Source organism: Leopardus geoffroyi, chromosome B3 (assembly GCF_018350155.1).
Source record: "Leopardus geoffroyi isolate Oge1 chromosome B3, O.geoffroyi_Oge1_pat1.0, whole genome shotgun sequence".
NCBI lineage: Eukaryota > Metazoa > Chordata > Mammalia > Carnivora > Felidae > Leopardus > Leopardus geoffroyi.
This window is the reverse complement of record NC_059337.1, coordinates 110,521,183-110,535,004: the sequence shown is the minus strand read 5'-3', so window position 1 is coordinate 110,535,004 and position 13,822 is coordinate 110,521,183. Positions and strand designations below refer to the sequence as shown.

The 13,822-nt window shown below is 41.2% G+C and overlaps 1 protein-coding gene across 1 annotated transcript in view; it reads right to left on the bottom strand.

Annotated features, from left to right (window-relative positions):
- Nucleotides 1-13,822, bottom strand: part of SYNE2 (spectrin repeat containing nuclear envelope protein 2) — a 349,558-nt gene that overhangs the window by 123,786 nt on the left and 211,950 nt on the right. The window contains 3 exon segments of the mRNA XM_045451206.1: nucleotides 3,733-3,918; nucleotides 11,738-11,875; nucleotides 12,656-12,838. Of these exon segments, the coding sequence (XP_045307162.1) occupies nucleotides 3,733-3,918; nucleotides 11,738-11,875; nucleotides 12,656-12,838 (507 nt within the window).

Genomic DNA, 13,822 nt, shown 5'->3' with positions numbered 1-13,822 from the left:
ATACTGGCAAATGACATATCCGATACAAGATTAGTGCCCAAAATTACAACTCAACACACACAAAAACAAATAATCCAATTTAAAAATGGGCAGGGGTGGTGCCTGGGTGGCTGAACTCATTAAGCAGCAACTCTTGATTTTGGCTCAGGTCCTGATCCCATGGTTCATGAGTCTGAGCTCCTGCTGTCAGCTCTGAACCTGCTTAGGATCCTCTTGCCCCTCCACTCTCTGCCCCTCCCCCCGTGTGTGTGCATGCACACATGCTCTCACTCTCTTAAAAAATAAATTATTTATTATAAATAAAACAAAAAATATTTAAAATAAAACAAAAATGGGCAGAAGATGTGAACGGCCATTTCTCCAAAGGAGACATCCAGATGGCCAACACACACATGAAAAGATGCTCAACATCGCTCATCGTCAGGGAAATCCAAATCAAAACCACAAAGAGATATCACCTCACACCTGTCAGAATGGCTGAAATAAAAAACACAAGAAACAACAAGTGTTGGTGAGGCTGTAGAGAGAAAAGAATCCTTGTGCAAACCAGTGGGAATGCAAACTGGTGCAGCCGCTATGGAAAACAGGAGAGGTTCCTCAAAAAATTAAAAATAGAATTACCATATGATCCTGTAATTCCATTACCAGTAACAAATACAAAAACACTAAATTAAAAGATATAGCACTCCTATATTTATTGGAGCATTATTTACAATAGCCAAATTATGGAAACAACCCAAGTGCCCATGGATAGATGAATGCATAAAGAAGATGTGGTACATATACAATGGAGTATTACTCAACCATTAAAAAGAATGAAAACTTGCCATTTGCAACCACATGGATGGATCACACAATGCCAAGTGAAATCAGCCAGTCAGAGAAAGAAAATACCATATGAACAAGGTATGGTACAAAACAAATGAACAAGGAAAAAAAGAGACAAACCAAGAAACAGCCTCTTAAGTACAGAGAACAAACTGATGGTTACCAGAGAAAAGGTGGGCAGAGGGATAGGTGAAATATGTGATAGAGATTTAGAGTATACTTATTGTGATGAGCACTGAGGAATGTACAGAACTGTTGAATCACTATATTGTGCACCTGAAACTAATATAACACTATATGTTAACTGTATTAGAATTAAAAAAAAAAAAAAAAAAAAAAAAGCCTAACAAAGTGTATGTAGATGTTAACTGCTTTCAATAAAAAAGTCATTCCGAGGGGCGCCTGGGTGGCTCAGTCGGTTAAGCGTCCGACTTCAGCCAGGTCACGATCTCGCGGTCCGTGAGTTCGAGCCCCGCGTCAGGCTCTGGGCTGATGGCTCAGAGCCTGGAGCCTGCTTACGATTCTGTGTTTCCCTCTCTCTCTGCCCCTCCCCCGTTCATGCTCTGTCTCTCTCTGTCTCAAAAATAAATAAAAACGTTAAAAAAAAAAATTAAAAAAAAAAAAGGCATTCCTTTATTAGCATACCACACTACAAAGCACTGCTTATACCTTGCTGAGTTAAAACTCCTCATAAGGCCAACTTTCAATTTCTTAAACTATGAGAACAAAAGTATTATGCATTTGAATAAATTTTATTAAGTTATTTTTTTAGTAATCTCTATGGTCAATGTGGGGCTCAAACTCATGACCCCAAAATCAAGAGTTGCACACATTTCTGACTGAGCCAGCCAGGCACCCATGAATCAATTTAAAAAAGAAATTTTTTTTAATGTTTATTTATTTCTGAGACAGAGCATGAGTCGGGGAGGGGCAGAGAGAGAGGGAGACACAGAATCCGAAGCAGGCTCTAGGCTCTGAGCTGTCAGCACAGAGCCCGACGTGGGGCTCGAACTCACAAACCATGGAGATCATGACGTGAGCCGAAGTCGGTCGGTCACTCAACTGGCTGAGCCACCCAGGCGCCCCTTCAATTTTTAATTCTCAATATCTATGAACTCTTTAGATTTATCTTTGGAATGTGTTTAAACACTTGAATACAAGTGGGTCTACAATTTAAAAATTTCTACCACTTCAAGTAAAATGACAAAGTCACCCTTGGAAAACGAACACAAAAGAAGCTGGAAAAATTGACAGGATTTTCTTGCCAATCCCCTAATGAACTATTGTCATGCAGAGTCACCAAATTAACTTTATAACATACTCATATTAATTTAAACAAACAGATCATTTGTCTGGTGGTTATTCTCTCATCAGTGTCAACCTCTAGGACTTGGCCAAGAACTTAGAACAGTGAAAAGGCTGCAGCATGTGTAATAAACCTACATATGGAAGAACATGTGATACAAAACCATAAATGCATGAGTACATGCTACAAACCCTACATATTGAAATCCACTTGCACTGTAAGAAGGCCTTTAGACCTTTACTTAAAGAGAGCTAAATGCAGACACACTGTAACAACCAAAAGGTACAGCTCATAATGAAGGGGATAGGAAACTACACGGGAATAGACTGAGGGTTTCAGGGGCACCTCAGTGGTTCAGTTGGTCCAACTCTTGATTTCAGCTCAGGTCACGATCTCATGGTTTATGAGCTCGAGCCCCGGCGATGGGCTCTGCGTTCATAGCCAGGAGCCTGTTAGGGATTGTCTGTCTCCCTCTCTCTCTGCCCCTCCCCTGCTTGGGTGCACGCACGTACATGCACTCTCTCGCTCTCTCTCAAAAATAAATAGAACTTAAAAAGTAAAAACGAAATAGACTGAGGGTTTCAAATTAAAACAGTCTGGAGCCATTTAATATCAGATAAGCGTAACTTTACAAGCAAATGAAGTAATGAATACAGCAACTTCCTAGTGATATCTTCAAGTTACAAAGAAAAGTTAAATTATATTGAAATTATTTTTTGCATCTTATATTGAAAAGGGTATAAGAAAATAAACCCTATCTCTTAGGGTAATTTCGATCAAAAGTTATAGAAGCATTTAAAAACCTTGGAATAAGCTTCAATAACCAAGAATGTTTAGCAATCATTATCCTGAAGTTACATAAGTGTGGCATAGGCAATGTAACAGAAACAAAAAGTAAATAATTAATTGTACCTGCCTTTGCTATATGACTTGATCCTTAAATAAATGCCTCACACGTTTCAAGCTGAAATAAATAAAATTATTTCAAAATCTGGTGGCTGCCATACAGCAGCCCCTCAGCAAATATTTGTTATTGGTCAATGAAGACTTGGGAGGTTATCTGTTCAAGTCCCACTTTGCTAATTTGTGTGTTTATATCAACAATTATTGTCTCTCTGACAAAGAGAAAACAGTGTGCTTACTTAATGAGGATTCTTTCCTTTAAATAGACCACTTCTGGACCAAAAATGGGGATATGCACTACAAAATAAAAGTTGCAAATTAAAGTAAAATCGGGGCCCCTGGGTGGCTCAGTCAGTTAAGCATCCAACTCTCGGTTCTGGCTCAGGTCCTGATCTCACTGTTGGTGAATTCAAGCCCTAAGTTGGGCTCTGTGCTGACAGCGTGGAGCCTCCTTGGGATTCTCTGTCTCCCTCTTTCTCTGCCCCTGCCCCACTCACACTCTCTCTCTCTCTCAAAATAAATAAACTTAAAAAAATTAAAGTAAAATACAATTCAAGAAATAAGAACATAAGTGAAATATGTACCAGATCAGTATGTCTTCATATAGTTAAGAGTTGATTAGTGGTATAACTCTAATTTACTAAACGAAATATAAATTAAAAATAAGAAATCACATCTTTGTAGCGTCAACTTACATCAGCCATCCGTTGAATCTGTGGAAGGCTCTCCATGATTTTTTGTTGTAAAGCTGCCACTTGACGACTTAACTCTTGTACAGATTGTGCTAAATCATCAGTTTCAAAAATTATTGACAAGTCTTCTAGATCCGTGAACACTGAATGTAAAAGATTGTGTTTCTGTTCTGAATCTTCCAAAGCCATCTACACAATGGAAAACAAGGAAAAAAGAGAGAGAACATCAAGATACTAAAAGAGGTTGATTAATATCGAAATTGGAGAAAATTTTCTAACTGTATATATTAACTAGACTTACTGTGGTGATCATTTTGCAATACATGCAAATATCAAATCATTTCACTGCACACCTGAAACTCTTATAATGTGTGTCAATTGCACCTTAGTAAGAAAATTTTAAATCCGAGAATTTTAAAACTGCCTCAGCATTTCAAACTCCTATTCATTTCATTTCATAATAAGACACTGGGGGTGGTTCAGTCAGTTAAGCATCGGACTCTTGATTTGGGCTCAGGTCATGATCTCAAGGTTGTGAGATTAGGCTCCACACTGGGCATGGAGCCTGCTTGAGATTCGTTCTCTCTCTCTCTCTCTCTCTCTCTCTGGTCTCTCTCGTCTCTCTCTGCCCCACCCCTCTCTCTCTCCCTCTGCCCTTCTCCTGCTCACACTCTTGCTCTCAAAAAAAACCCCACTTTAATCATAATAAAATACTAAACACTATATTGTAAACAGCATTGGGTGACTTTGGAGTGTCTACCCCATTTTGGTGGGCTCCCAGCAGCTATTATATACCATGCAACCCTGCTCCTCCAGCCATCAGTAAAAGAACCAGGAACACCTGACCTGCAGTCCATCCCTCTGTCATCTGAAATCTGGGCCAAGAAAGCCATTCAGGCTCTCTCTAATTGGCTGGACTTGTAACTTTGGGAATGTGAATTCGAGAGAAAGAGGTACATGAAGTGAGGATTGGGAATGAAGAGGCAATCCTGTGGCTTGTCAGTCCTGGTGCCGATGTCCTCGCGTGGCCTTACCACATGATGCCACCGACTTCCATGAGGCATCCCTACGGTTTGAGTTGACCTGAATAACCTGACACCAAAGGGACTCTATCTGATAAAACCAAATGAAAGAGAAAAACATCCATTTTTACAGTTTCGTAGACATTCCTCCTTATAATTTTTTTCTTTCTTCTTTTAACAATGATAATGTATTAACTAACTTTCAAACTTAAGATTTCAAGATATCTCAGCCACCAACTAGAAATGTTTAACCTAGCGTAGTCTTCAGGTGATTCCATAAAACATAATATGGTATGAGAAAGAACATTTACTTAATTCAATTAGAATTCTGGTCTCTAAAATTTTTTAGGTTATTCGGAATTTTATGTTGTCCTTATTTGAAATCCTAGAAGGAGAAAACTTTATGGAAAACAAAATTTAAAACCAATGCTCTTTGTTTTTTTTTTTAACCAATAATGCCATTTTACAATAGCATCAAAAATATAAAACACTTATGGGGCGCCTGGGTGGCGCAGTCGGTTAAGCGTCCGACTTCAGCCAGGTCACGATCTCGCGGTCCGGGAGTTCGAGCCCCGCGTTGGGCTCTGGGCTGATGGCTCAGAGCCTGGAGCCTGTTTCCGATTCTGTGTCTCCCTCTCTCTCTGCCCCTTCCCCGTTCATGCTCTGTCTCTCTCTGTCCCAAAAATAAATAAACGTTGAAAAAAAAAAATTAAAAAAAAAAAATATATAAAACACTTAGGGGCGCCTGGGTGGCGCAGTCGGTTGAGCGTCCGACTTCAGCCAGGTCACGATCTCGCGGTCCGTGAGTTCGAGCCCCGCGTCAGGCTCTGGGCTGATGGCTCGGAGCCTGGAGCCTGTTTCGGATTCTGTGTCTCCCTCTCTCTCTGCCCCTCCCCCGTTCATGCTCTGTCTCTTTCTGTCCCAAAATAAATAAATAAATAAATAAACGTTGAAAAAAAAAAAATAAAACACTTAGGGATAAATTCAACAATTTACATGTAAGACCTATACACTAAAGATTATGAAACACCACTGAGAGAAATTAAAAAGGACCAATATAAAGAGATCTATCGTGTTGCCGGATTGGAACAGTCAATACGGTTAAGATGTCAATTCTCGCCAAACTGATCTACAGATTTAATGCAATCCACTCAATTCCAACAGTCCTCTGTATATTGACAAGCTGATGCCAAAACTTACGCTGAATTGCAAAAGACCCAGATTAGTCAAAAGAAATTTGAAAAAGAACTAGTTGTAGAAATTATGCTACCTGATTTCAAGACTTACTATACGGCTATAGTAATCCAGACTGGGTCACATCAGTGAAAGAACAGACACATAGATCAGCAGAAAGAAACAGAGAGTCTAGAAATAGACCCACGTCTACAACATGGCAACTGATTTTAAATAAGGCACCAAAGTAATTCATTGGTGAGTCTTTTCACCAAATGTTGTGGGAACGCTCAGATATTCCCACAGAAAAAAGTGAACCTTCATACAATGTACAAAAACAAACTTGAAATGGATTCAGGACCTAAAAGTAAGAATTAAAACTATACAGGGGCGTCTGGGTGGCTCAGTCGGTTAAGCCACCGACTTCAGCTCAGGTCACGATCTCACGATTTGTGAGTTCGAGCCCCACGTTGGGCTCTGCACTGACAACTCAGAGCCTGAAGCCTGCTTCCGATTCTGTGTCTCCCTCTCTCTCTCTGCCTGCTCCCTGCTCACACTCTGTCTCTCTCTCAAAAATAAATAAACATTAAAAAAATAAAAATAAAAAAGAATTAAAACTATACAATATCTAGAAGAAAAGACAGGAGACCACCGTAGCCCTGGGTTAGGTAAAGATTTCTTACATACAACACAAAAGGATAACCCCTGAAAGAAAAATATTAAAAATTGGATTCCATCAAATTACCAACATTTGCTCTCTGAAAGACAATATTGGGAGAATGAAAAGCCACAGACAGAGAGAATATGTGTAAATCATATATGTGTTAAAGGACTGCTCTTAGAACATTTTATAAATAATACTTACAATTCAATAATAGAAAGACAACCCAATTAAAAACTTCAATAGACATTTCACAAAGGAAGCATACAAATGACAAACACATAAGTAAATGTTCAAATAAATAAATTATTAGTCATAAAGAAAGGCCATTTATTTATTTATTTATTTATTTATTTATTTATTTAACATTTATTTATTTTTGAGACAGAGAGAGACAGAGCATGAACAGGGGAGGGTCAGAGAGAGAGGGAGACACAGAATCCGAAACAGGCTCCAGGCTCTGAGCTGTCAGCACAGAGCCCGACGCGGGGCTCGAACTCAAGGACCGTGAGATCATGACCTGAGCCGAAGTCAGACGCTTAACCGACTGAGCCACCCAGGCGCCCCAAGAAAGGCCATTTAAACCACAATGAGATACCACTACATGTCACTGGAATGGCTAAAATTTAGAAGATGATATCGAGTGCAGGTGAGAATATGAAGCCATTAGAACTCATATGGCCAGTTGGACTGAAAAATGGGAGTTTAGCCATTTTGGAAAACAATGTGACCATTTCTTATCCATTTAAAGACCTACCATAAAAGCCAACAATCATACTCCTAGGCATCTACCAAATGAAATGAAATAAAGACATACATCCACACAAAGATTTGTATATGACCATTCACAGCTCTGCTTACAGTAGCCTGTAAGACCCCCTGATCCCCACCTCCTGATACTCAGGCCCTTATAATCAACTCCTTTGAAATGTAGGTTGGGCTTACTAATTTACTTGCTGATTTACTACTGGCTCTACTGATTCCTTACTGAGATGTCACTTCCAAGATTAGGTTATAAAAAGACTGTTTCTGTCTTGGGGGCTCTCTTTGTTAGATCGTTCATGGGGAGGAAAGTCAGCTACCAGGCCATGAGGCAGTTTTGTGGGGGAGGGCCACAGGTCTGTATATAGAAGTAGATCTTCTGAGGCCTGCCAATAGCCAAGTGAATGACCTTGGAAGTGCATCCTGTCTTCTCCCTCACCACAGCGAGGCGTGACTGCATTCTTACAAGAGACCTTGAGCCAGAGGCACTCAGCTAAGTCGCGCCTGAATTCCTGACCCACAGAAACTGAGATAATAAATGTCTGTTGTTTTAAGCTGCTAACCTAGCATAGTCCAAAACTTGAAATAAGCCAATGTCCATTAACTGGTGAAGGGATAAACATGTTGCATATTTCCACAAATGGAACACTACCCGACAATCACAAGAATGATCTATAAACATTAACAATCTGGATGAATCTTGAAAACATTACACCAAGTAAGTCAGGTAAAAAAAGGCTGTATACTATACGACTCTCTTTACAGGACATTGTGGAAAGAGGCAGAGGAAACTCTGAGGTGATGGAGATGTGCTTTATATTGACGGTGGTGGTGGTTGTTACACAATTGTATCCCTTTATCAAAACTCATCAGTTGCACACTTAAAATAGACGTATCTGGGGGCACCTGGCTGGCTCAGTTGGTAGAGCATGCAACTCTTTGTAATGTCATGTCATGTCAAGTGTAATCTTATTCTATTCTATTTTAGAGAGAGAGAGAGAGAGAGCACATATAAGCAGGGCAGAGGGGCAAAGGGAGAGAGAGAATTCTTAAGCAGGCTCCACATTCAATTCAAAGGCCAAGGTAGGGCTTGATCCCATGCCCCTGGGATCATAACCTGAGCCACCAAGGCGCCCCAGGAGAGCATGCAACTCTTGACTGTGGGGTCATGAGTTCAAGCCCCACGTTGGGCGTAGAGCTTATTAAAAAACACATGGGGGGGCACCTGGGTGGCGCAGTCGGTTAAGCGTCCGACTTCAGCCAGGTCACGATCTCGCGGTCCGGGAGTTCGAGCCCCGCGTCGGGCTCTGGGCTGATGGCTCAGAGCCTGGAGCCTGTTTCCGATTCTGTGTCTCCCTCTCTCTCTGCCCCTCCCCCGTTCATGCTCTGTCTCTCTCTGTCCCAAAAATAAATAAACGTTGAAAAAAAAAAAATTAAAAAAAAAAAAAAACAAAAAACACATGGGGGGGGGCGCCTGGGTGGCTCAGAAGGTTAAGCGTCCAACTTCGGCTCAGGTCATGATCTCGCGGTCCGTGAGTTTGAGCCCTGCGTCGGGCTCTGTGCTGACGGCTCAGAGCCTGGAGCCTGTTTCAGATTCTGTGTCTCCCTCTCTCTGACCCTCCCCCGTTCATGATCTGTCTTTCTCTGTCTCAAAAATAAATAAATGTTAAAAAAAAAAAAAAAAAAAACCCACATAGGGGCGCCTAGCTGGCTCAGTTGGTTAAGCATCCGACTCTTGATTTCAGCTCAGGTCATGATCTTATGGGTTCATGAGTTCAAGCCCTGCATCAGGCTCTGTGCAGACACTGCAGAGCCTGCTTGGGACTTTCTCTCTCCCTCTCTCTACTGCTCCCCTGCGCTCTCTCTCAAAAATAAAATAAACAGTAAAAAAAAAAAATATATGCATATATTATGTGTGTATTTTACTATATGTAAATTATACCTCAATGAAATTGAGTAAAAATACAATTTGTCTATTTTTACAAAGAAAATTTATGTTTCAATAATTCTTAATTACAACAGCAGTATTTCTGGAATCATCTTTGGGTTACAAAAAGATTTTTACAAATACAATCCAAGTAGAAGCTTAGTTGGGAGTTTTGATACTTCTTCAAGAGACATTTTTAAATATCAATGCCTGGTAATGCTAAAGAAGTAGAAAAGGGTATCTTAAAAGTAGAACAACTATTTTCAAAATAGGGACAAAATGGGATATTCACATATGACTAGTTGTTTGAGACTTACTTCCCATTGGAGGATTTATGAGGATACCTTCTACAGTAAATCAGCCTTCTCTTGTGCCTACTTCCCCTAGCTCAGAAAGTAGAGTTAGACTAAGTTCTAGTTCATACACTAAGGCCAGCAAATTAGAATGTCCTCATGACTGAGATTCTTTCACACGTCACATTTGGGTCAGTAGAAGACAGCAAAATTAGAGATGCTTTTGCCTGAACTCACTCTTGTAAATTTGTTTTAAACGCATAACAAGCATTTGAAGAAAAGAGTATCATTCCTCTCTTCTGTCTTTGCAAACTCCTTGCACCTGGTGGAAAATACAGGCAATTTAAAATAAAAGACGACAGGGGCACCTGGGTGGCTCAGTTAAGCATCCAGCTTTGGCTCAGGGCATGATCTCGTGGTCCGTGGGTTTGAGCCCCACATCGGGCTCTGTGCTGACAGCTCAGAGCCTGGAGCCTGCTTCGGATTCTGTGTCTCCCTCTCTCTCTGCCCCTCCCCTGCTCACATTCTCTCTCTCAAAAATGAATAAACATTAAAAAAAATTTTTTTAAATAAAAGAGGACAGGGGTGCCCGGGTGGCTCAGTTGGTTAAGCATCCAACTCTTGATCTCAGCTCAGGTCATGATCTTATGGTTTGTGAGACCGAGCCCCACACTGGGCTCTACATTGACAGTGTAGAGTATGCTTGGGATTCTCTCTCCCTCTCCTCTGCCTCTCTCTCAAAATAAATAAATAAATAAAACATTTTATAAGCAAAGAAATTTCATTAATAAAATAAAATAAAGGACAGGCTATAGGGAGGTGGAAAGCCAACCTGAGAGCTGGGGGCAGAAATCACAGGCAAGGGGAAGAAAAGAAACAAATGGGTGAAAGGCAGCATCGTTACAATTGCTACCATGGGGGGAAATGTGCCAACAAATCTCAAACATCTGGGACGTATAAAGTAAGCTGTCTACTTGGGAATACACTGTGCTATTCTAAAGATATAAAGGAGCTGGATCAACGTTGAGGTCTGATTACTCAAAGAACTGTTGTAGAATAAACCTTTTCCTAAGAGATTCCTTCTTGTGGTTTAAATAATATGAGAGAAGAAAATATGCATTCACAATAAAACTTAAGCCAATACTTGGCATCTGGAAGATCTCTTGCAGTCATGGCTCTGGGTAGGAAAATACTCTCATTTGTTTTGTCTTTGTAAGCTAGCGTGGAGACATCAGGCACCAAAATGGACAGGGCATTTGGCAACATGGCATGCTTGAACTAGAAGGAACTACGGACTCATTTTGTAATGCTGTGCAACTAATTACCACAAACTTCGCAGCTTAAAATAAAACATATTGATTATCTCGTAGTTTTCATGGCTCCAGAGTACAGGCATAGCTTAGGAAGGTCCTTGGCTATTACAAGGCCATCACAAGCCTGCTATTAAGGTGCCATCTGGAGTACAGTTTCTCTTCCAAGTTCATTTAGGTTGTTGGGAGAATTCAGCCAGTTTTCCTGCTGGCTGTAGGCTGGGGGGGGGGGGGGGGTCACTCTCTGCTTCTAAAGGCTGCCCAAGGGTCCTAGCCCCACGGGCCTCTCCTAATATCACAGCTCACTTCATCAAGCCAGCTGGAGAATCTCTCTAGTCTGCTATTAGGGAGTCTTATAATCTATGAACACGATTAATCATGTATTCATGGGATTAACTATCCCATTACCTTAGCCATATACCATAACCTAGTTAATAGAGTGGCTATCTCATCACATACTCTCATATTCCTGCCCACACTCAAGGAGAGGGGGTTATATAGGTTGTGTACACCAGGGGCAGGAATATTGGGAGCCTTCTTAGAATTCTATTGACCAAAACCATCCCTATTCACTGCCAACACCCTCACTTCACAGATGGGGGGAAACCAAGGCCCATGGAGGAAAACAATAAATTACCCGAAAAGTCATATAGGAGTTATCAGGACAGAAAGAACTAGACCCTGGCCTCCAAAATCCCTGTCTAGAGCCTGCCACTGTCCCAACCTTCCTTCTGCCATTTGGCATGACTGAAGATAAGGTTGTTCTTCAGGAGAACAGGGGGGGCAGCACCACGAAGGGGAGCTATACCACTCGTCATTGTGTAGCTTCCATACGTAGGAAGAAATGAAAGAACACTTACCTGAAGGGTGCTAGCGTGCTGACTCAGCATCTTTGAAGAGTCATAGTCAGCAGGATTAGCCAGCAAACGGCTGGTATTTTCTGTCCAAGCCTCAGTACTCTTCAAAAGGTCATGATATGCCTCCATCTTAAGTATGGCCTGTGAAAAAAAGGCACGAGCAAATAGTCTGACTCCTTCCACTTGAGTCAAGTGATTCTTCAATGGAGAATTTGTTACCGTAAATCAGGCCCTGCAGGGTTCCACTCCCTGTGGCTGGGGCAACTCGCCCACCCCCTCCAGGTTTTCACATTTCTAACTTTTAAGACTAACCCCGACCATAGGTAGAAAGGATTTAAGAAGTTGTACCCTAATGCTATGGGTCTCAGGAACAGTTCCCAGTTAGCCTTGCAACTAGTCTGGTTCCCATTTTATGCTTCATTCTGAAAACTGGATTCGTATTTTGTCTTCCCATACAGGGCCTTGTCTTAGTATATCCCAGTTCCTCTGGGACTAGGCTCCTGCCTCGTTCTTGCTAGACTACATGTACAACTCACCCACCACGACCCCTATTTGGAAGGGAGGGAGAAAGTGTCTTGTTCCTGAATGACATTCTTTCTTGTTGCTGGCTCCCTGCAGGGACTCTTGAGATTGTTTGTTGGAAATGCCCATTGCCTATTGGGAAACCCAACGCTCTCCTGGACTCCTGATGCAGTCCGACTTTGGGACACCTGCTTCTGCTTGCCCAGTCAGACTTCCTGCTGATGACAGCAGTTAAATCTGTCCTCCCGGCGCCCACCTGACCCTATCATCTGGCTCTAGCTTCAGAACCTGAAACTGGCAATTCAAGGGAAAATGGCTGCCTCAGAATATATATTTTAGTTTTGTTTTAAAGCCCTTTCAATACAAGCTAAGTGTAGTTATCACGTGTTACTGTCATACCTTATTTAACTGTGAGGTTCTAGATTCTGCTCTCTGCGACACTTGCTGATACTGCTGGAAAGGAATCATCAAGTTATCCATCCATTCTTGAGCCTGTCCTGGATCCTGTTCAACAATGTCCTGCACTTCAGAATCCAGCTCATTTAGCTTGGAATGCCAGAGATCTAGCTCGTCCCACATTTTCTGGAGAAGGAAATCATGAGTCACTGTGAATGCGGAGGTCCTGGTTCATTGTGTTAATTCCTAGTCTTTGCACTGTATTTGCACCTGTGCTACCAAAACAACATCACAGGCACACTTATTCACTTATGCCCCCAAACCACTTGTGACCTAAATTGAAAAACACCATTTCTGAGGTCTCTTAGTCTACCTATATTTGTTTCACGAACAGAATTGGCTGTAAGGGAACAGAAAGACCTAGACATTTCCAGAGACAAATGACACCGAACAAGGTCAATATAACCTTAGTCTTTCAAGAGTGATGAGGTAACATTATGTTTAAAAGGGGCTTCAATTAATCACACACACACACACACACACACATCCTCACGCGCGCCTGTGTGTGTGTGTGTGTATTTAATCTAGAAGACAATTTTTTAAAATTTTATTTTAGAGAGAGTGAGTGTGTGTGATTGGGGGAGGGGAGCACAGGGAGAGAGACAGAATCTCAAGCAGGCTCCACACACAGTGTGGAGCCCGACATGGGGCTCAATCCCACTTCCCTGGGATCATGACCTGAACGGAAATCAGAGTTGGACGCTCAACCGACTGAGTCATACAGGTCCCCCAAGAAGACGATTTTTACTAAGTGTAAAAACAAAGCTAACAGAAAATATCTGTTTTGGTTTAGGATTAATGCAGTGGCAGAAAATTCTAGCAAATAGATTGGATTCAAGCCTGACCTTGTATTGTCAATGGAATTCTCAAAGTAAAATATTTAATTTGTACTTAATATGTGCTTAAGAACCCAACTTTTAGAAATGGGAAAAGTAGACTGGTTAACTTAGCTTCCTCTACTTATTAAGGGTCAAGATTTTGTCCAAAGGTGAGCCATATTTTGACCTATTTTTAAAAGTCTCCATTCATATTAGAATAATTCTTTAAAACATAGATTAGAATAAGAATGCTATTCCACATGCAGGAGTTTACTCGGGGAATTAAGTGGTA